This window comes from Xenia sp. Carnegie-2017, unplaced genomic scaffold (genome assembly GCF_021976095.1).
Source record: "Xenia sp. Carnegie-2017 unplaced genomic scaffold, XeniaSp_v1 HiC_scaffold_19, whole genome shotgun sequence".
NCBI classification, from domain to species: Eukaryota; Metazoa; Cnidaria; class Anthozoa; order Malacalcyonacea; family Xeniidae; genus Xenia; species Xenia sp. Carnegie-2017.
The window spans coordinates 1,191,786-1,214,703 of record NW_025813481.1 but is presented as its reverse complement, the minus strand read 5'-3'; the positions used below and the strand labels follow the sequence as shown (position 1 = coordinate 1,214,703).

Below are 22,918 nucleotides of genomic sequence, written 5' to 3'. Positions count from 1 at the left end.
TGTTTTGCATCTACGAAAACGAACAAAAAAATGAGTAATGTCGATGGCAGCCTGTAAGAAAAATTTATATAATGACATATCAGTAAAATGATTTCCATTGAGGCACTTGTAGGTAGGAACACGTTACGACAATTTTTTTGATCTTTGTATCGTAAGACAATCCGCAAGTTTGCCACACGTCGCCTTCACGCGGGTGGATATATTTTTAATTTACCTCTGCCCAAAAAAAGATCAATGCCGCAAATGAGCATATAACAAATGGATAGTAAACGGTAAACAAATCCATGGTCCATCTAGGATGTTGTGGTGATAAGAACTATCAAAAAGATCAATAAATATATTTACATTACAACAATTGAAAATGGAGCCTCGAACCCAGGGTGTTTTACTTTCAGGGGAAGTTAAGCCGCTTAAGGACGAGCAAATTTTTTTGACAAATTTTTACATGGCAAATGTCCTTTGCTCGTCTGTATGGGACTTTCTAGCAAAGTTTTCTTGACAAATGCATTTGTTCAAAAGCTAGCATGTCAGCTTTAGAACAAATGCATTTGCCATAGAAAATTTGCCTCATGACTGATTTTGTTCGTCTGTAAGGTCTACAAAGGTAATATGACAAATCAACAAAATGTGATATGTTGATACGTGCAGACGATGAAAGAAAATTCGCCACGTAAAAATTTGTCGTAAAAAGTTTGTTGCCCGTAAACAGGGGCTGCGAGTATTTGTCATAGAAAATTTGTTCGTCTTTAAGGTGCTTTAATGAAAGTGAAAAGCTTTGAAATGACTGTAATTGACGTAGCTGACGTTATTAGCCATAATTTTGACGTAGCTGACGTAATTAGCCATAATTTTGACGTAGCTGACGTAATTAGCCATAATTTTGACGTAGCTGACGTAATTAGCCATAATTTTGACGTACTTCCGAAGTGAAATAGGCACCGCGACTTCCAGCAGCAACGATTATATAGAAATACAGCAATTTTTGTATCGTCATACGACAAGCATTTGAGAAACGAGGCCTAGCCATTTGTTGCAACTCTCTTCTCACGCAAAACACCTAAAAACGGCGCACAGACGTTAACAAGTCCTTGTGAGAAGTTTCCAAGGAATTAAAGCTTACCAATTGTAGAAAGGCAACGGCTGATATCAAATAGAAAAAAATTGCAAAGCCAATGAAGTAGACTTCATTCAGGTCCATGCACGCATTTCCTGTGAATTTCACCTGAAATATATTTCATCAAAATAAAAAACATGAGTTTTTATTTCCCTGATAGCAAACAGTGATAAGTTGAAGTACGCCGTATCGAGAGAAGAATACGAATTAAGTCAAGGAAGAATTTTCAATAAGTCATTTTTAAGGGAAAAAAGTTGTAGCAAAATACGTTCTAATGTTACATACGACTTACGTATTAGCGTACTTACGATGGCTCGTAAGTACGCTAATACACATCATGACGTAAATGCTATTATTAGGCCATTGAAAAGTTCGAAACGTCATTGCTTTGACTTTCACGGGTACAATTCACGTTTTCTGGCAATAACCAGACTCTATGTTTCACATGCTCGTTTCATAAGTTCGGGTCTCGGCGAGTACTGGTAATTATTGACAGGGGGAATTTAAATTTCGACATATTTTGAAGAGTCCTGAAATTTACCGGACGCACTCGAAATAAAAACATCTAGGAGCCTTGGCTTTTACAGGAACTACTTTGGAGGAAATGTAGTGGGGGCAAAATGTAGTGATGGATTTATTAGTCATAAAACCTTTCTGAGTTCATTTGAATACTGAATAATTATCGCCTTGTTGTTTGAAATAATGAATAACTTAAATGAGCCCAGTACGCGTTTATAAAGGAAATCATCGATCAAAGCGAATACAAGTACAATCTGGAATATAAAAGTAAAATTACTACATTTTAAATTATAAAATGTATAATTGGGTGAAAAACTCTCAGTAGTACAAAAGTCGACGAGCAAAATGGCGTGATTGTCGATTCTCTAAACAAACGTCTGCTTCGTTAGTCGACGGCGTACTAGCAAGTACCAAAAAAGTACGACAGAAAACGAACCATTGTATTTAAGCAGTCACTACTTACTTCGCACACGCACACTTCAGAGATACAACTGCCATGAATACACGAATGATTGCCACAAGTGGAGTTATTGACTATATCTTTCCACTGAACTTGGTCGACGTAAGAGACATTCATGATGCAAATAAAAATAAATCACGATGCTGGCAATTGACCGCTTTCGCAAAATTTAATGTTGTTATCGAGTGAAGCGTTGCTACTACTCCAGTAAATGTCAAAGATCGTGAAATGTTGTTTACATAAAATCCTCGGGAAGCATCCGCTGCGCTTTATTTCAAAACAAGATCACGAGCTAAATTTCATCCAATGATTTGGATTGATTTAAGTGTGACCCATTGGATTGCATTATTTGCATACGAAGAAATTTTTAAATTTTTTTTAATAATTTATACCGTGCGTAAATATGATAAGACTATTGAACAAAATAAATCTCGCGCTTGCCCTGCACCCGAAAAGAATACTACAGTCAAACCGAGTGTTGTCTTCCTTGAATATTTCAATATTCATGTCAATTTTGCAATATGTTTTCATCGATTGATTTTGAACGCAATTAGCTCTGGCAAGTTATTGCATCTTTCTTGCGCTGAAGCAGCTGCAATACTTTCTTGTAGAAATAAAGAAAACCTGGTTTCAGATTGTGTTGTAATATTTAGGCGGGCGGTCGTTATACAAGCGTGTTGAAGTAAGATTGAGATTGATTCACCTTTCTTGAAAAAAAAACAAAACGATTAAAGCGAGACAGATGCAGAAAAAGAAAGACTACAGTACACAAACATGTGACACAAGTAGTCATTTTACCGCCCAAACACAATTCACCAGCAATCACAACACAGTTTCACTCACAAAATTGTTTTATTTTTTGTGTGTGAATACCAAGACGAGAAAGTAAAGACAGTACTGAGAGTAAACAATTTCAAATTGCAAATTGCGTTCGGTGTTATCAAATGAATATTTGCTGAATTCACAAGTATGTCGCTTTGTTCATAGGAATTCAACACCTGGTTTGACTGTAAAACACACGCGCACCATTGAATTACACCACTCATGCGAACTTTATTTCTTGTAAATAGTACATCAACGAATACAATCAGTTTTTTGCTTTTGCCACCCCAACTTTCGCTGGTCTTAAAACTCTTGAATTCAGAGTGTAGCCAACTTGATTCACCAGAATAACCATACCTTCTTTGCCTGGAACGTCCTGTTCAAAAATCGCTTCTTGGAAGTTTGGATCAAATTTTTCATCGATAGGGCAAAGTTTTACCAAACCATTTTTGTTAAATACTTTGTGAAGCTGTTGATCTGTTAAGAGAAGTCCTTCATACAAGCTCTTAAGATGGCTGTTCCTTGCTATTTCTTCCTTTGGAACACTTTCAGTGGCTTTTCCCAGAATATCGGCTACCTCTAACAGATCTTTGGCGAATCCTTGAATGCCAAACAATCTAGTGTCCTCAATCTGTTTTTTCATCCTATTTTTCACATTTTCACTTTCAGCCAATGCACGTTTGTATTTATCCTGCAAAACACAAGTTTACAGTGCAATTAATAGAAATACTTGTAACTTTATGGGATGGTGTATAAACTTGGAAATGGTTTAAGTTATAAATTAAATCTCAAATTTTGAATTTAAACTTTAATTTATTGGTGCGATGAAAAAATTATCAGGTAAAAAATTTTCTGATTCAATCATAAATTCATTTCACCGCAAGACGAACAAAGCAATCTTAGCTGAAATCAATTCAAAAAAACACCCAACACTATTTATAAAGTGGCTCTGTCTGGTTTAAGGGAAAATTATTGTTTTAGATATATACACTGATTTTAAGGACATTTGTAACATATTTGATTGGTCAAATATTTTATCTTTGTTGGGCCGTTAGAGCCTAAAAGTGTACCCCTCGATGCCAGAAGTGACCTACATAGGAGAACTTTCATAATACGGATTTATGTAAACAACAGTTTGAAAGTAAACCCTTCGGATGTTATTTCCCACAAAATTCGAAAATATTATATGGTTAATATAATTTACGAAGCAAACATGTTTTCCTAAGTAAGTCACTTTTGGCACTAAGTCATGTACATGTAGGCGAAAAAACCTATTACAATAAAATTTTAACCAGATAAAACATATTTCAAATGCTCCTAAAATCAGCCATAATAAAGAAGTTACTTCTCTCATCCTGATATAGGTATTTTAACCACAAAAACATAAGCCAAGAAGTTTTGATGGTTTACAGACAGTTGCAATATTTTAGTCAACTAAAACACAATATACTAATCTGATGATATGATTTAGATGGCCATTGTCTTTTTATTATTAATTCATGAGCTTTCAGCCACCAAACTATAGCTTTTGATGGTTTTTCATCATGCAACCTTTGAACTACAGTTTGGTGGCCAAAAACTCATTAATTATTGCTGAAAAATCAACAAAACAAAATGTTTATTTATTTATATTATTATGTATGCACATGGTCACACTTCAGCAATCATGTTCATTGTGTAGTTCTTTCCCATGAGTTAACCATAAAGCAAGAACAAAGAGGAAGGGTGAAAGAACACAATGCAGAGTGGTCTGATGAACAAGTTACAATATTGAAAACACGAATATTGGGATTTTAAGTAGAAATTCATGATTTTAGAATGGTTACTTGTACACGATTGGGATAATTATGACTTTTAGATTTTCTATTAAAATGCCATTTGAATTATTTGATATGATAAGAAAAACATGTGAGTTTGATGGCATGGAATTTTGGGAGCTTGCGCATTTCATGGAATATAAAAAATTGGATTGATAATCATGTTGAATAATTGAAACAATCTTTATTCAAGGATTTTAAAGTCTTGATTTTGAAAATGAAATTTCAGCTTTTGAAAAAAGAGCAGTAGTAATTCAGAATGTCAGGTGGAAACTATGTTTGTGAGCAAAGAAATAAAGTCAAAATCTTTGGTCATAGAATTATGACTTTTTACATGACAAAAATGTTCATTGAAGTTATACCTCGAGATCGCTGATAATACCATCTTTCTCTTCCATCAATTTACGCTTTTCATCCGATTCCAATTTTTTCCCTTCAGTATTTTTAACCTTGGCGTCTTTAGCTGCGCCATTATTCGTCGTCGTCTTCTCCACAGTGCACAAATTTCTTGTCCACATTCCATTAATACAGTCACGATGAACAGTCCTCTTACAGTATCGTTGAATATCTTTCTTTGCGAAAGCAAACAGGCATAAATACGAATCGAGTACATGCGTTCGGAGCATATTTGGCTTCATTTGGATATCCCAGTTCGATGTCTTGTGTTATTTCATCAGAATTGCACAATGAATGTACATGGTGGCTAACCTTGTTTCAATCCATCAAACGTAGCTAAATTCTAGTGAATTCTAATTACAAACAACAACGAAAGTTTGAATAACTAATGCATCGTTGGATATACATTTTTTCTTTCCATGGAAAAGCAACCATTCGGGTCAATGTTCAGTAACTTCGGTCTGACTAATGGACTAACAAGTAGCAAAAAAGGCTAACCCTAGCTGCATTAAAATCTCCCCCACCCCCTCCCCTTCTGCTCAGCGTTCAAACGATTTTGGCGCGCAGGTGTGTTGCCAGGCTGCTAAGCAAGCTTTGATGTTTGATAAAAAGAGAAAAGAATTGTCTGCTGGTTGAGTTGAAACTTTTACTAGACAAGTGATTCTGAGGTCTTTGTCTGACTGTGTTGCTAGCCTTGGTGGACTTAAGAAACTTGGGAATGGCTGGTACCGCAAGTCCTAGGAAATTAAGGAAGTTGGAAGGAGAAACAAACGGCGGAGATGAGCACGAGATTGTCGAGGAAATCGATAGTGTCCAAAACGAAATTGACACTCTAAATGAAAGAGCTTCGGAGGAAATACTTAAAGTGGAACAAAAATATAATTCACTGCGGAAGCCGCACTTCGAAAGACGGACGAATCTAATATCGAAGATACCAAACTTTTGGGTGACTGCTGTATCCTTTCTTTTGCTATAAACACTTGTTTGAAAATATACAGAAGTCTCGCTTTAATACTAAGGAGAAATGACAACTAAATAGTGTACTGTAGTGTAAAATTTTTCCTAAGATTTCAAAACACATGTGCTGGACTCATAGCTATGCATAAATAACCAGTTTGATTCCTGTCAAGAAAGTTACTGCTTCACTAATTGCTCATACCACTTGTTGAAGCACTTGAAGACAACATAGTGATTAATTAAGCTACATGGATAACATGTTGTTTCCATGATAACCTTGGGTTATTTTCAAATATTCTTATTGTTCGAGCATAGCTTATGTATTCCTTGATGACAAATAGTTTCTAAATCACCAGCAAATCAGTGGTGTACTTGATGAAGAAGATGAAGAAGCACTGCAATACTTAAAGTCAGTGGAAGTGGAGGAATTCGAAGATATAAAGTCGGGATATAGAATTAAATTTGTAAGTAATCGATATAAGTGAACTTAAGCTGGGCAACTCTGATATTGTCTGAGTTGAAGTATCCATGTGAATGTATTTTCTTAATGGGTATAGTTCTTATTAGAATTTTTGGTAATCTCTATATGACTAACCATTTTTCCCTTAGCATTTTACGGAAAATCCATACTTTGAGAATGACCTAATTAGTAAAGAATTTTTATCCAATGACAATGGAGAACAAATGTCGAAATCAACAAACATCAAGTGGAAAAATGGAATGGTTTGTAATCACTAAAGTCTCAATAATATGTTATAAATGCTTCAGGATAGTGTACACCTTTTACTAAGACCATTTATCTTTCTAAAGGATTTGACAAAAACGTTTCAAGAAAGTGCGGCTGGAATAAAACGAGGCCGTCAAGAAGCACAAAGCTTTTTTAATTGGTTTTCGGAAGAGTCCAATTCAGTTACTGATGAGTTGGGTGAAATAATCAAGGATGAGATTTGGCCCAATCCATTACAATTTTACTTGGTAAGTTATGTTAGACTTGAACTCAAGGCAGTTGTATATTGAGATGCTAAAAGTTGTATCTCAAACAATTTTTTTAGACGTTTGCTGGGCAAGATGGTGATGATGATGCTGAAGATGGCGACGATGATGGCGATGTAGATGAGGTTTGCTATTTTATATAAAAGTTTTGCTCGTTTGTATTGAATATTTTTGTTAGAATAAAATGTGCTTGATCTTCTAGGGTGATGAAGGAGTAGTTGAGGTTGAAGAAGATGATGAAGATGACGAGGAAGGGGATGAGGTTGTTGTTATAGAAGAAGATGAAGAGGAAGAAGGAGAGGAGGGGGATGATGATGATGACGATGATGGTGGTGAAGAGGAAGGTGATGATGATTTAGAAGAACAAGGTGTTGATGATGAAGATGATGATGATGATGATGGGGAATATGTGGAAGAAGATCAAGATGAACAGGTAACTATACAGAAAGAATGATGATCTTTTATAATTTAGCTTTCATACCTGGCCTGATAGTGGTTCCCACACTTATATAGGAAGTTGAAGATGCTGAAGCAGGGGATTTGGAATGATCGCCACATTCAGGAATGCCAAGAGCAGATAAATTTGAAAGAACTGATCCACAACTATGACTTTTACAAAAAGTCTATCTTATGCAAGCGGACATTCTTGACAAGAAGGAACCTGAGAATTTCAGACAATTGAAGACAATTTTTTTACTTTTTTCCCATTTGTGTGTAAATATGCTAATGAAGTGAATCACTTCACCCTTGACTCTATTGATTGTTCAAGGATGTCCAAGGTACCACAGTTCCACCTATGTTTACTTGCATGCTGGAAGGCTTCATTGCTGTCACATACCTAACGCTTTTTGCAAAAATGTTAAATTTTATCATCCGTTCAATTGCTCCACAAAGTAAATAATATCATCCATTTTGGATTTATTGAATCTCGATAAAAATGAAGTATTTTTTTTGAAGAAAAAAATTCACTCGACAATTTTGTGTTAAGGTTTGTTTGAAAATAAGTGATTGTGAAATCTCGTCATTCCTAAATTACCCATGCACACGACACGTGGGAGCCAAGGCGTAACTTGGAGGGGGGGGGGCTCGATTTTTCCGAAAAAAGGAGTGGTATTTTGTATATTACAAATAAAATCGCTTTTTTAACACAACTTTGTCGGAAAATTTTATCATAACTGTTTAATGTTTAAGTTAACGAAAAATTCAGTTTCTCTTTATAAACAATTTCTTGCCCAGTGTTCACCCCCCCTGACTCACCTGGGATTAACGCACCTGCGCAGTGGGCTGAAGGTTTCGACGATTTTGACCTGTAACTGCTCTTCGTCCAGCGCTTGAGTATTAGTGCAATGAATGCGTCAGACAATATTCATAAAACTCGGGTGGTGCAGATCCGATGAACTTTAATATGACTCGTTGTACTACACCTAACCTCGCTGAATTCACGTAGGTGGCACTCATGTGACGTCACATCCACCAAATATACCTGCATAAAATACGATCAACAAAGACAGAAAACATGTGAATTTCGAGAGCCTCTGAGGTGAAACTAATGACTTTGCCGTCTTAAGAATTAAGGACGATTCCTATACGAACCAAACACTTTCGGTTGAATTTATCGCAGCTTTTATAATTTTTTAATTGACAATGGAGTCGTGTTTCACTTACAAAAGCAATTAGTTGCTACACAGCATCCTTATTGTAATTTGTAAGAATAGTTATAACTGTATGTTAAAATAAATCACACGCTTTTATAATGTTTTAAAAAGATTTACAAGCTTATTTCAAAGATTGGAGTGTATTATGAAAATGCGTGTTACAATAAAGTTAGCGTTTTTAAAAATATTTATTTTTGTTAACACATCAGTATAATACGATGAAAACAATTTATATTTTACTTGTAACGGTTTTGTATTTACATTTTAGGCATAGAGTTTAATCAAGAGGCAGTTTCCATTCAAAGGTGTCTTTAATTAAATCTGTTTCTTTGGGAGTTAGACGCAATAGATGACCAACGATAGGTAACATTTGTCTGGACTACAGAAAATTGACAATGAAGTTGAAAATCCGAGGGTGGGTGGGGGGGGGGAGGGGTGAGGAATGTTTAGGAATCCCATTTTTAAATGAACAACAAAATAACCTGTAAGTTTGTATACTGTGATGGAGTGCGTCTTCACGGGGAAAAAAACACGAAATAAAGTGCTATAGTAATTTTACCTTCTCGTTTGTGCTGCACATAAACTTGATTATCACGTGTTTCAGATATCTACGGTAGAAATGTGGCGTGAAGGAGAACACGAAAGAAAAATGACCATAAAGAAATAATTTACAGTGATATTTACAGTGATATCGCCAGCATATTTGTAAGGATAACAAGGAATTGAAAAGGATACTTGAAATTCATTTGCAAGTACTCCAAGTCTTCGTTATCGGTTTGCGTCGACGTTGAGACCAGCAACGCAATCCTTGTGTTGTCCGTGTGATTTTCCGTTGTTCCATCGACACAATCAACAGAAGACTTCTAAATAAGACCGAATCGATATACTTCATGTAAGCAAAACACGAATGAAAGGAGTAGACACTAACCAGCTCGCGTTGAAGAGCTCTCTTGATATCCACGAGTTTCGCTTGAAGATTCTTGATCTTCTAAAATGGAGTGGATTTAATGATAAGTTTGGTAAAGAATGAAGACAGAAATTCTTCCATTTAGAAGTAATACTTCATGCAAGTCAGATAAAATGACCTACAAAAAAACTTCACCAGCAAACGCTACCGTGAAGGAAAAGGAAAATTGTTTTTGTTGAATTTTGAGCAGATGAAACTTCTCGCACTTAGAAGTAAAAACACAACTTGAAATCCTCAACAAGCACATGCTAATTTTTTACTAAACGAAATCACCTGTAAAAAGTGAATCAGACTACTCTGAAGGATGCTCGGAACTGGACATGTGTAGATTAAAAATAATATCGAGTTCGACAAGGAATTTCCCCTTTAACCATTTACTTGGCAGTGTAGTATGGACCTTTAACAATCACCGAAAGAAACGAGAACAAACTTTTGAAAAAATTCGCCAAGTAACGGGTTAAACGAGTTGTAAAAATTTATAAAAACTTACCAAGTCCTTTTCAATAATCTGCTTACGTAAAACATCATTTTCGTTCAAATCATTCTTGCTTGATTTCATATCTATAATTCTCTGTCTGTCGGCGAGTTTATTGTTTTCTTCGAATTGGGATAACTATAAACATGACTTGAACAATTACACAAGCGACAACACGGAAAGTTTTTCATTTTCCCCGATACTTTTACATCTAGGTTATTTTGGATCAAATCATAGAAAACCAAAATACAGATCCTTGCAGGCATTCAATCAACTTTCATTTCAAACTACCTTTGAAAAAATGCAATTGCTCGTAAATTTCCAAATAATAAACCCTGGTAATCGAATTATTTTAAAGGTAATGCAAAAATAATTGCAGATTGCGAAAAAACATCACGCGAATTGAACTACGTAGCTCCCACGCGGCAGTCTAGTACCCAGGCTTTTTTCCAGCGAAATACAAATCACAGACGAGAGAGAGCGCGCACGAGTTTGAAACATTGAAAAAATGACTGAAGATGTTTACATCACCTTGATTTTATAAGTCTTCAATTCTTCATCACTTTCTTTCAGTTTGTGTTTCAAACTAACGTTCACATCATTTCTACGCAAAGAACGTTGTATAAACACAATGTTTCAGTTTGTGTTTCAAACTAACGTTCACATCATTTCTACGTAAAGAACGTTGTATAAACACAATGTTTCAGTTTGTGTTTCAAACTAACGTTCACATCATTTCTACGCAAAGAACGTTGTATAAACACAATGTTTCAGTTTGTGTTTCAAACTAACGTTCACATCATTTCTACGCAAAGAACGTTGTATAAACACAATGTTTCAGTTTGTGTTTCAAACTAACGTTCACATCATTTCTACGCAAAGAACGTTGTATAAACACAATGTTTCAGTTTGCGTTGTAACGTTTCGCAAAGAACGTTGTATAAACACAATGTTTCAGTTTGTGTTTCAAACTAACGTTCACATCATTTCTACGCAAAGAACGTTGTATAAACACAATGTTTCAGTTTGTGTTTCAAACTAACGTTCACATCATTTCGCAAAGAACGTTGTATAAACAAAATGTTCAACGATGAGTGCAAAATTACGATGGAAAACAAGCTCCCTTGAAGAAAACGTACTTCCAATGTTTCCCCACGAGTACATAAATCTACAGCTACTAATTTAGCAAAAACGGGAACAAAGTAAAGAGAAATGAGTGAACAATGAAGCAAACCTTTCTTGTAACTCTTCTTCCAAATGGCGATTTTCTTCCTAAAATCGCCAAAATCGTTCAGTCGAAAACAAAATCTGTCATGACGGCATTAAAGTTTGATGACGCAATAAGCTTAGTCAAGTTAACATCATTAAAGTTTGATGACGCAATAAGCTTAGTCAAGTTAACGTCATTAAAGTTTAATGACGCAATAAGCTTATTTAAGTAACGTCATTAAAGTTTGATGACGCAATAAGCTTAGTCAAGTTAACGTCATTAAACTCACTTTACACTGTTCAAGTTGTCGATGTAGTGCCTCCATAATTTCGACATTCCCCGTCCGGTTTGAAGCATCCAATGACTAAATTATCGAAACATTTTTTAAACCAATTATTCCTTCTGTCTGCAAATTACACCGATTTTCAATTGTTTAAGTTTGCCACTGTTTTTGTTAGTTATACACTTATGCATGCATGCAAGTAACTTTTTACAAAGCTTATTTTTATATTAGCAATTTCTCTTCATTTAGCTAAAACATATTTCAAACAAAAACATATTTCAAACAACAACATATTTCAAACACGGTAGGAAAACCCAACAAATCCTTTAGTAGGAAAAGGAAGGACCAAGAAAAAACTCTTCAACTTTTAGCTGAAATTACCTTAATTCGAGTGTTGTTCGTGCAGGCTTTCTCTTCAAGTGCAGTCTCGAGACATTGTATCTGGAATCAATATAAAATCATCAAACCCATAGAAAGGAGATTACAATAAAAATAAAAGACACAGGGATGGATCCATGATGGTTTTGCAAGAAGAGAGGGAGGGGGAGGGGGTGGTCTAGTTTAGATAAAAAATACAGGGATTGATCCATGATGGTTTTGCAAGAAGGGAGGGAGGGGGTGCTCTAGTTTAGATTAGGCTTCGATGGCAAACTTGTTGCCGTATCATGTCAGACTATTTTGTAAAGATGGGGAGATTTTTGATTGTGTGCTCACAAATCACAATTGCTTTTGCTAAATGCTTTGGAATACTAGTATTTAGCAGGAAATTGATAAACCTCCAGCATCCCCTGTGGCAAGGCAAGGAGAGTTGTGCGCCTTCCCCCAAAGCCATCCCTGCAAAGAGAGACCAATAGATAAATGAGAAACAACCACGGCATGATAAACACACCTGTTGTTTCAGGTCGTTCGTATTATTCAACGCTTCGTCGAGACACATGGAAATTTGTGCGCACTCTTCGTCTTTGATCAAAAGATCCGACTAAAGAAGAGATGAACACGTTAAAAATACGACTCAGGAAATAACAGACAAAGGCATTTGAACTTGGAGTACTTTAACGTACATGTAGTTGATCCCTTTCCTCTTGTAGATCTGCAAGTTGACTTTCATATTTCGCTTCTCTCTGACGAAAATCATTTTCTACATGACGCGATCGTTCCTACATGACGCGAATATTTATATAATTTATTCCAGATAATCACGATTTGAAAATGTGAGAAAAAAAACACACACACGAGAAAACAAGAAAACTAACTTTGAAACTCTACACCCTTTTAAAAGCACTGCCGAGTTGAATTTGTTTTCGACATGATATTATGGGATATGTTTTTCGTACATAGATATTGCAAAACGTAAATTTTGTGAGCTAAAGATAGAATAAGTTTCACCTCGAGCTTTGTATCACACGAACGACGCCATGCCGGCCGATTGTCTTTCAATCTTCTTGCGTGCGTCAGTTGACTACGAACGCTCTCCAATTCCTTCTCGAGGTAAGAGTTCTAAATGTATAAAACGATCGAAGTCATTAAAATAACTATTGTAGCATTCATTCAACACACGCATACAGCCAGTGGCCGATTTAGAGTACGTCAAAATAAATTACTGCAGCACATTTTGGCATATATTTACATTTCTAAACACCTTAGAGGCAAACTCATTGGCAAAATGATATTCTTTAGAAATTAAAAACCAATAGTTTTTTTAATGTAATTTGAATTTAAAATTGAGGAGCTATAATTTATTTTGACGTACACTCGATCCGCCACTGCATACAGCTATACAACACAGTTCAAAAATGAGAACTTCTACGTGTTTGGTGACTGTTACACCCGTCGCCCATCAATAGGTAATGTCGATTGAAAAGACAACTCAAGCTTTATCGAATAACTGTTTGATAACGCACATACTCACTATGTTGATCCTATACGTATATGTTCCTCTCCCTTCCTTCTCAACAACAAAACCTCTCTCAAACTTTAGTCAAGTCTATTGGTTAACTACTTTATAGTAAATAAGGAGAATTTGTCTCTGTGTCAGCAGCAACATTTAGAGAGTATTATTAATTCCAACACGACAAGTACTATATAATGTGAAGTAATTTCACGTGAGTTTCTTCCAAGTAAGGTAAGTCTTGTGTGAGGTTCTTGCAAGTGTAAGATTTGCACGTGAGGTGCTCTCTCATTAAGTATTGCACGCGAGGCATTCTCACGGGAGGTACATGCACGTTAGTAACATGCACGTGAGGTACTCTCACGTGAAGAACTTGCACGTGAGGTGTGGTCAGGTAAGGTATGATCACGAGAGTTCTTGCACGTGAGGTACTATCACGTGAAGAACATGCACGTGAGTGTTCTCACGTGAGGTTGTTTCAACGATATACGTACTCTTTGTTTTAGAGCATCCAATTGATCATTTAGTACTGGTTCATTTTGAGGCTTCACACTTTTGCTCTGCATCGTTTTAATCTGTGAGTGCAAAAGGTAAAGACAATATTAACCAAGATATTGGATATTTTTACAGTACATATTGATCAAGCACAATGCGGGTTTATGAATGGACGAATACTTGAGACTTTGATCAGTTAATTGCGTAAGACATTGTATTGAGATAAAACCGTTGCCCAACAATCCCCAAGACGATAACAAAACATTTAAGTTATGACTCTGAAGATGACTAGAGTCAAAACATTTAAGTGATCAGAGTCAAAACATTTAAGTGTTCAGCAACCATTTACAATCGAAATAACATTTGATGATACGAACACTATTTACGTAAAGTCGAGAATAACTTTTCTCAAACCTTAATTTAATCACAACAAACCTTCTCGTTGAGTTCTTCGATCGTTTCTTCGGCGACACGTTTACAACTAGTCAATTCCTTATCTTTCCTTTCAAGTTTTTCGTTTAGGGATGCCACCTAGAAAATGTTACACATCTAAAAATCATATCTTTTAGGGTCATAAGGATACCTTCTGACACCAACACCATCCTTTGATCGTTTTACACCCCTTAGTAATGTTCCAATCATATTAATAGTTCGCAGGTTCAAACTAGCCTGTCATGTGGACATATGATTATTTTGCTAAAGGAGAAATAGGTGAAATACCAACCAGAGTTGCAAGAGCGTTCATTTCAGATGATGTTTCGTTCCCAATTTTGGAAAACACGTTCGTTTGTGCGTCGTTTTCAGCAGCTTGTTCTGCATCGAGGAAAGATCTTTCACTCTTACGAAGCCTAATCAATCACGACGTATAAATCACAAGAGGTGACAACGTTTTCACGACATTAAACAAACGAACGCACCTTGTTTCTGAACTTTCGAACTCGTTATCCTCCGTAGAAATCTCCACAGATCTCTAACAGAAAACAGACAGGAGTCGTTTATTACATAATTACAGATTTGCGGGTAGACAAACGATAGAAAATATATAAAAATCTACCCTTGACTTCAAATTGTTATAAAGCTCTTGTAATTCGCTAAGTTCCTGCTCTCGCATTTCCAAACGTTTCTCAACTTTACGGAGCTCGACTGATTTCTACAGAGGGAACGTAGAAATGAACAGTAAGCGGTCAGTTCACCTGATTCAACAAGTACCAAATTTTATGACCAACACGGGAGACTAGTGTTTCAAAAGAATCAACAGTGTCATTGCGCATGACAACGCGTGTCATTTTGAAATCCATCGGTACACAGTGGAAACTACTGATTTCTTTCGCAAAATACAAAACATGCTTACAGGGATTTTTGATTTCTCCACGTTTTGAACATACATTTTGAAATTTTTAGTTTCAGCCCGCTGTAGTTGGGGTATTTTGTAGCTTAAACGTTTTTCATATATAATGTTCCTGTCGACTAAATTTCAATTTGTTGCCGGTCATTGACAGGTTTTCATGCCCGGTCATTGACGGGTTTTCATGCTCGGTCTTTGACGGGTTTTCATACCCGGTCATTGACGGGTTTTTATGCCCGGTCATTGACGGGTTTTCATAACCGGTCATTGACTGGTTTTCATAACCGGTCATTGACGGGTTTTCATACTTTTCACAGGAGTGGTGCTAAAAATATAAGGGCATGAACTGGTAAGGAAGTGACGTAAAAGAAAGTTAGGAAGTGACTATGTTAGGGTCGGTCTGGTAGTGCAGTCACCAAAGGTTGTATAGCTAGAAATTTTAGGGGGAGTTGGGCTGGTTGGGAAGTGACGTAAGACAAACTAAGGGAATAAATATTTTAGGGTCGGTCCGGTAGTGCAGTTACCAAAGGTAGTATAGAGAGTTCAAACATTGCCTAGACAAACTCAGTTTAACTCAAGGAATGGTCTTTTGGCTAAGAATTTGGGGGTTGACACATTTCTATTAGGGACGAACAGTTAATTTAGGAGGGTGAATTCAGATATTTGGAATGGTGGAACCCCCCTACAACCCCCAAAAATCCGTCCATGCGCACAGTACTCAGCCAATATTTCGATGATCATTTACTCGCATCAGAGTATTTCTATTTCCTTACCCTGAGGTCTTATCTTTGTTTGCATGGGGGTGGGTGGGGTGGGGTAGAGGAATGAACATGAACAGCGGAGTACAAGGGGTAGGCGAGTGCACATGGACAGTTATCTTTGGATTGAACATTTAGTTGCTAAAGGAAAATTCAATATAAGTTGGTATTCACAAGACAAAACATATTAACATGTATAACCCGCTTGTCCCCTTATTAACACGTATAACCCGGATGTCCCCTTATTAACACGTATAACCCGGATGTCCCTTATTACAACCCTTTCGTCATCAAATATTCATTAAGCAATGATTGTAATTTCAACCTGGGTGACTTCTGTGATGATCTCGTTCAATTGGCTCTTCAAAGTTTTGTTTTCTGTTTCTAACTTTGATGTTTGTTGCTTCAATATCTGCTCTTGTTCTTCATAGTCACACCTGATCAAAAGACATTTTACATCCATAGATTCATTATGCTACTCGAAATAAACATGTTTCACGTGCTTCCACTTGTAAGTCCACGTGTTTTGCTTAACGCACGTATGTGCTGATGTTCATGCCGTGTTTGTGTTGACTGTATATCATATGAAAACTGAGTGCATCATAATGAGATTTCCATTATGACTATTAATCATATTTAGCTTTTTTACGGGTCACTTTGTAAAACATTTATTTCTATATCTAGAGGTGCCTTTTATTTGATTTAAAATGTACCTTTGTTTGCTTAATTCATCTAGTTTTTCCATCATTGAAGTAATTTGTTTATTTTGATCTTTGTAGGCTTGGTCTAGTTCTTCCAATTGCTAAATTCATTGATACATTTTAGAATGCTTTTTAACGTTAATTATTTTGATCTTTGTAGGCTTGGTCTAGTTCTTCCAATTGCTAAATTCATTGATACATTTTAGAACGCTCATTTAACGTTAATTATTTTGATCTTTGTAGGCTTGGTCTAGTTCTTCCAATTGCTAAATTCATTGATACATTTTAGAACGCCTATTTAACGTTAATTATTTTGATCTTTGTAGGCTTGGTCTAGTTCTTCCAATTGCTAAATTCATTGATACATTTTAGAACGCTTTTTTAACGTTAATTATTTTGATCTTTGTGGGTTTGGTCTAGTTCTTCCAGTTGCTAAATTCATTGATACATTTTAGAACGCTCATTTAACGTTAATTATTTTGATCTTTGTAGGCTTGGTCTAGTTCTTCCAATTGCTAAATTCATTGATACATTTTAGAACGCTTATTTAACGTTAATTATTTTGATCTTTGTAGGCTTGGTCTAGTTCTTCCAATTGCTAAATTCATTGATACATTTTAGAACGCTTATTTAATGTTAAGTATTTTGATCTTTGTAGGCTTGGTCTAGTTCTTCCAATTGCTAAATTCATAGATACATTTTAGAACGCTTATTTAACGTTAAGTATTTTGATCTTCGTAGGCTTGGTCTAGTTCTTCCAATTGCTAAATTCATTGATACATTTTAGAACGCCTATTTAACGTTAATTATTTTGATCTTTGTAGGCTTGGTCTAGTTCTTCCAATTGCTAAATTCATTGATACATTTTAGAACGCTTTTTTAACGTTAATTATTTTGATCTTTGTGGGTTTGGTCTAGTTCTTCCAGTTGCTAAATTCATTGATACATTTTAGAACGCTCATTTAACGTTAATTATTTTGATCTTTGTAGGCTTGGTCTAGTTCTTCCAATTGCTAAATTCATTGATACATTTTAGAACGCTTATTTAACGTTAATTATTTTGATCTTTGTAGGCTTGGTCTAGTTCTTCCAATTGCTAAATTCATTGATACATTTTAGAACGCTTATTTAACGTTAAGTATTTTGATCTTTGTAGGCTTGGTCTAGTTCTTCCAATTGCTAAATTCATAGATACATTTTAGAACGCTTATTTAACGTTAAGTATTTTGATCTTCGTAGGCTTGGTCTAGTTCTTCCAATTGCTAAATTCATTGATACATTTTAGAACGTCTATTTAACGTTAATTATTTTGATCTTTGTAGGCTTGGTCTAGTTCTTCCAATTGCTAAATTCATTGATACATTTTAGAACGCCTATTTAACGTTAATTATTTTGATCTTTGTAGGTTTGGTCTAGTTCTTCCAATTGCTAAATTCATTGATACATTTTAGAACGCTTATTTAACGTTAATTATTTTGATCTTTGTAGGCTTGGTCTAGTTCTTCCAATTGCTAAATTCATTGATACATTTTAGAGCGCCTATTTAACGTTAATTATTTTGATCTTTGTAGGTTTGGTCTAGTCCTTCCAATTGCTAAATTCATTGATACATTTTAGAACGCCTATTTAACGTTAATTATTTTGATCTTTGTAGGCTTGGTCTAGTTCTTCCAATTGCTAAATTCATTGATACATTTTAGAACGCCTATTTAACGTTAATTATTTTGATCTTTGTAGGCTTGGTCTAGTTCTTCCAATTGCTAAATTCATTGATACATTTTAGAACGCTTATTTAACGTTAAGTATTTTGGTCTTTGTAGGCTTGGTCTAGTTCTTCCAATTGCTAAATTCATAGATACATTTTAGAACGCTTATTTAACGTTAAGTATTTTGATCTTCGTAGGCTTGGTCTAGTTCTTCCAATTGCTAAATTCATTGATACATTTTAGAACGCCTATTTAACGTTAATTATTTTGATCTTTGTAGGCTTGGTCTAGTTCTTCCAATTGCTAAATTCATTGATACATTTTAGAGCGCCTATTTAACGTTAATTATTTTGATCTTTGTAGGTTTGGTCTAGTTCTTCCAATTGCTAAATTCATTGATACATTTTAGAACGCCTATTTAACGTTGATCATTTCGACCTTTATACGTTTGGTCTAGTTCTTCCAGTTATTAAATTCATTGAAACATTTTAGAACGCGTATTTAACGTTAATTCATCCACAAATTGGTAGTTACATTGGACGTAACGGAGAAATGGCCTCGAGATATTTAGTTCTTTTCTAGTTTAATCTGTGTTTCAGAAGTCAAAATAGAAAGGCCACAGTTACTAAATCGAAGCAAATTAGTGTGTAAATTGCCGGCGACTTTGTATGAATACGATATCTTAGTGTGAAAGCTTTTCTCATCAAAATACAAGAAACAAAACGAGTAAATAGCATGATGAATTTCATTTTATTTCGTTATGTTCCTGTTTCTTTAGGCTTTTGTGATTAAGATGCACAGAATACTTTCAGTCTATTTCAACACCTACGCACGGAATATGGGCCTGGGACGAGAAAGTTGTTGCCAGTACGTTTGGTCGTGATACACGACAAGATACATACACATACAACGATTAAAGAAAGGTGTAAAACGTTCTTACCGATCCTTTAACCAAAATGTCGAGAGCTTTTTCTTTTGCACCAATTGTAGTGGGTGATACCTTGGTGAAGAAGACTATGGTTGATAAAAGACACCACACAAATGGTGGCTACACATAGAGAGCATTTATTTGCACCACAAACATGAAAAAATTACCCAAATCTAATGAACACAATATTTCTGAAAATGAAAAGCTTGGAATGTTATATTGTGCCTGACACTCATCATTTTTTTCAAAATTCTTCAATAAAAATTTTGAAGCTAATTATATGGAAGTTTTGTGTTATTTGTTCAGAGAAAGCAATACACCTAAATTAAAGCCAGAACATATTTCTCCTCCAAAGAAAATGAAATAAGCATTAAGGGAAGACAATCAAGTCAACACTGGTATATATTTTTAGCATTTTCCACAAAAAGTGATTGAGAAAAAGTAAAAATATAGCCGAGAGATAATCACTTCAACAAAGCTGACATTACAAAACACTTCATTCTAATTACTGTACCTTTGAAGGGTTTTCTTTGTAAAGTTTTTTCCATCTCTTTATTTCTTCTTCATATTCTACAAGTGTTATTTTAAAAACAAAAGGAAATGAAATTTCCGACAAAAAAATTACATACTAAATTTACTCACAAAAACTACAAACTAAATTTACTTACAAATATTACATAGGTACTAAATTTAAATGAAAAACTTACATACTATTACAACAGCAAACCTGATAGTTTATTTTTCAAAGCGTCAATTTCTTTCATTTTTTCACGTAGGACTGACACAAGATCCTTTCTAGGTTTGCTGGTGTTTGACTAAATTTGAAATAAATATGCAAAAAAATCAGATAATTTTTTGTACAAACGACCATATTCCAAGCAAATACAAGAAAAATTTCATGTACATATCAAGCAGCCTAAATGATGATTGAACTGAATTTTTAAAAACAAAACCAGAAAACCACAAACACAAACATAACACTTTGGCCAAAGTTAGGGATAGGGGTAAGTTAAGAGATATGCATGTGGCTGGACATTTTATAATCAATCCAACAGACATTAGGAAAGCACTATATCTGATATCCTACAGATGACTTGCCTTGTTTTTTTAGTTTGCTGAAGGGAAAATTAATCTCAATATAACCATTGTTGCAAGAGTTGTCTCAAAACCTGCCTGCCGGCAAAACTTTAAAAAAAAAGGCAAGTCATCTACTTCATATGTTCTGTTGACAAAAACATAAATTGCTGTCCGTAAATTTAATTTGCAAACAAAAAGTGTAAGACCAATTTTTTAGTATCAAAGAAGGCAACCATATCCGTACAACTTATCATAAAAAGATGCATTGATTTCTTTGTCCTTTTATTACACATGACATCACCTCATAAAATATTTACGACTGCCAGAAACTTAATCAGCCATGAATGTACTTAAGGAGACGAGTAGACCGTAAAAGAAAGCAAATCTAATGGGAATGTTTTCAAGGCTCGTGGACTTACAACCGCATCTGACGAGCGTACGCTTCTAGTTTCCTTATCATTTAGGAAAGATGTATCTCTGTACATAAATCCAGGTTCTGTAAAAATGGATTCTCTCGAGCCATAATAACTACTCGCGCTGCTCATTCTTCGTTTGTGCCATTTATTTTCTTTTGAAATTGAGCGAGAACGACAGCTAGGTGGCGGACTACTCGCCAATGACGAGCCCAAATCGCTATGATCTTCCTCCACTATCTTCTTCTTAAGTTTTGTGAACATTTTAGAGGTGAAAGTTCAACTTCTACCAGTCGAAAGTTGGTTAAAAAGTCGCTCATTCTTTTGTTATGAGGCTTCGAGACTTTAAGTTACCCGCCACTGCGCATATAATACTGTATTAGACCGCTGACATGAGATTACACTGCGCAGCAGATTTAAACTTTATTCATCGATTTTATTACTCTATTATTTGTAACTATTTGTTAATATTAAATATTTACCAGTTATTTTTACTGATATTGTGGAACATTAATTAGCAAAATCAACTAAAATCATTGAATAAATTTTCGATGCTCAAGAACATAGGCGTACGAGGCGGGGGTGCTGGGGTGCCCACCCCAATTTTAAGGAAAAGGGTAACGTCGGGCAATTTCTACCCAAAAGTCGGGCAATATTTGGTCTTTTGTGGACAAAACAATAAGCAAATTAATCACTTTAATTAACAAAAATAATTTTAACAAGCAAATAGGAAGAAATTTTATTACTGGCAAATTCTCTTTGACCTTTTCCTTTGCTATTTATTTCAATAATACTGTCAAATAAAAGCATTTGCGCGTAGCTTAAATGTGTAAAAAAGTATTTTTTATCTAAACCATATTTGGGGTACATTAACATTAAGGCTTTAAAATTTACCTGGCAATATTTTCCATCCGTCATTACGTCTTTCTGGCTTTCACATTTAAATTGAATTAAATATATATTAGTGGAATAAGTTTCAAGTTTAACGTTGTATGACAACAGAAAACTACCAAGACAAATATTCAAAGCAGGTGTATTGAAAAGAGTGATGTGTTTTTCGCTTTATATGAATTCTTTTTCTATTGTTAAATTTTAACAAAATAACAATGTCACTAGAAAAAAACGTAAAGGGGAGAATAACACAATCTTTTATCGAAAATAGTATTGTTTTTTATTGAGTGTCTGAACTTTAAAGCGTCATTTTTCTTCTGCGTCATTTTTTTTCTGTCATGCGCTAATTCTATTTGTGGGCGAAAGAAGTACATTCCATCACTAATCCCTTTTTCAGGAAACTGTCATGCAAACTTTCTAAAGGTCTCTTTAATGTTTCAGGCCTAGGTGATAATAGGGTAGGATGCCTTATGGGTAGGATGCCATTTAATAGGGTAGGATGCCTTATGGTGCACAGAAATGCAAAAACAACAAAATTGAAAGCATGGAGAAATTTACAAATTATATGCCATATTTACATTTCCCACGTGTTATCCTTTGGTAACTCTTTGATAATCAGTTGTCGAATTTGCACTGATCTCATTTGTATGATGTTTGACTAATGAATTCATAGTCACATAAAAAATAATTTGAAAAATCTTCTAGTAAGCCCTTGCTCCCAGGCCCTCTTTTTCCTACCTAAATGCTTATTTCTTGCTTGTTTTTTGGCAATCCATGGACTTCTATGCATTATTAGCAATAAATTATAGTTTTTTCTGTTCTTACAAGCATCGTTTTGGCCACTTTGTGCAAAATTTACAACCAGTTAGAAACAGTGGTTAGAAATGAGTAGCAATTGGTGACCTTTAAACTTATGATAAATAGATAGAATATTTTATCCACAAATAGCTAAGTATGGTACAATATCAGTTAGTAAAAGTTAAAGTACTCAGGCAATGAATACACAAACATGAAGTATTAAAACAATTTAGCAATGTTGTTGATGTTA

At 35.0% G+C, this 22,918-nt stretch overlaps 2 protein-coding genes across 10 annotated transcripts; one reads left to right on the top strand and one right to left on the bottom strand.

Annotated features, from left to right (window-relative positions):
• Positions 1-1,065: 1,065 nt before the first annotated feature.
• Positions 1,066-21,346, bottom strand: LOC124438220 (golgin subfamily A member 1-like). Of its 9 annotated transcripts, none has more exons than XM_046988237.1 (23): positions 20,868-21,346; positions 20,217-20,304; positions 20,004-20,059; positions 19,502-19,561; positions 16,480-16,591; positions 15,106-15,201; positions 14,969-15,021; positions 14,776-14,899; positions 14,487-14,582; positions 14,051-14,131; positions 13,055-13,165; positions 12,730-12,825; positions 12,558-12,647; positions 12,050-12,109; positions 11,675-11,749; positions 11,410-11,447; positions 10,707-10,779; positions 10,191-10,313; positions 9,662-9,721; positions 9,418-9,596; positions 9,293-9,341; positions 8,508-8,561; positions 8,231-8,408 (listed from the first exon to the last, which is right to left on the bottom strand). In XM_046988237.1, the coding sequence occupies exons 6-23, from the start codon at positions 15,160-15,162 to the stop codon at positions 8,265-8,267; spliced, it is 1,563 nt and encodes a 520-aa protein (XP_046844193.1). In that variant the 5' UTR covers positions 15,163-15,201; positions 16,480-16,591; positions 19,502-19,561; positions 20,004-20,059; positions 20,217-20,304; positions 20,868-21,346; the 3' UTR covers positions 8,231-8,264. The 9 variants fall into 9 exon arrangements, with proteins under 9 accessions (XP_046844186.1, XP_046844193.1, XP_046844192.1 ...); XM_046988236.1 differs by having other exon boundaries at positions 20,986-21,346; XM_046988230.1 differs by lacking the exons at positions 19,502-19,561; positions 20,004-20,059; positions 20,217-20,304; positions 20,868-21,346 and adding exons at positions 1,066-1,222; positions 16,868-16,951 and having other exon boundaries at positions 8,336-8,408.
• LOC124438225 (protein SET-like) lies at positions 5,697-8,016 on the top strand. The gene is made up of 7 exons (XM_046988242.1): positions 5,697-6,083; positions 6,427-6,549; positions 6,695-6,808; positions 6,896-7,060; positions 7,138-7,203; positions 7,281-7,511; positions 7,592-8,016. Exons 1-7 carry the CDS (start codon positions 5,847-5,849, stop codon positions 7,625-7,627), a joined length of 972 nt encoding a protein of 323 aa, XP_046844198.1. The 5' UTR covers positions 5,697-5,846; the 3' UTR covers positions 7,628-8,016.
• Positions 21,347-22,918: the final 1,572 nt, after the last annotated feature.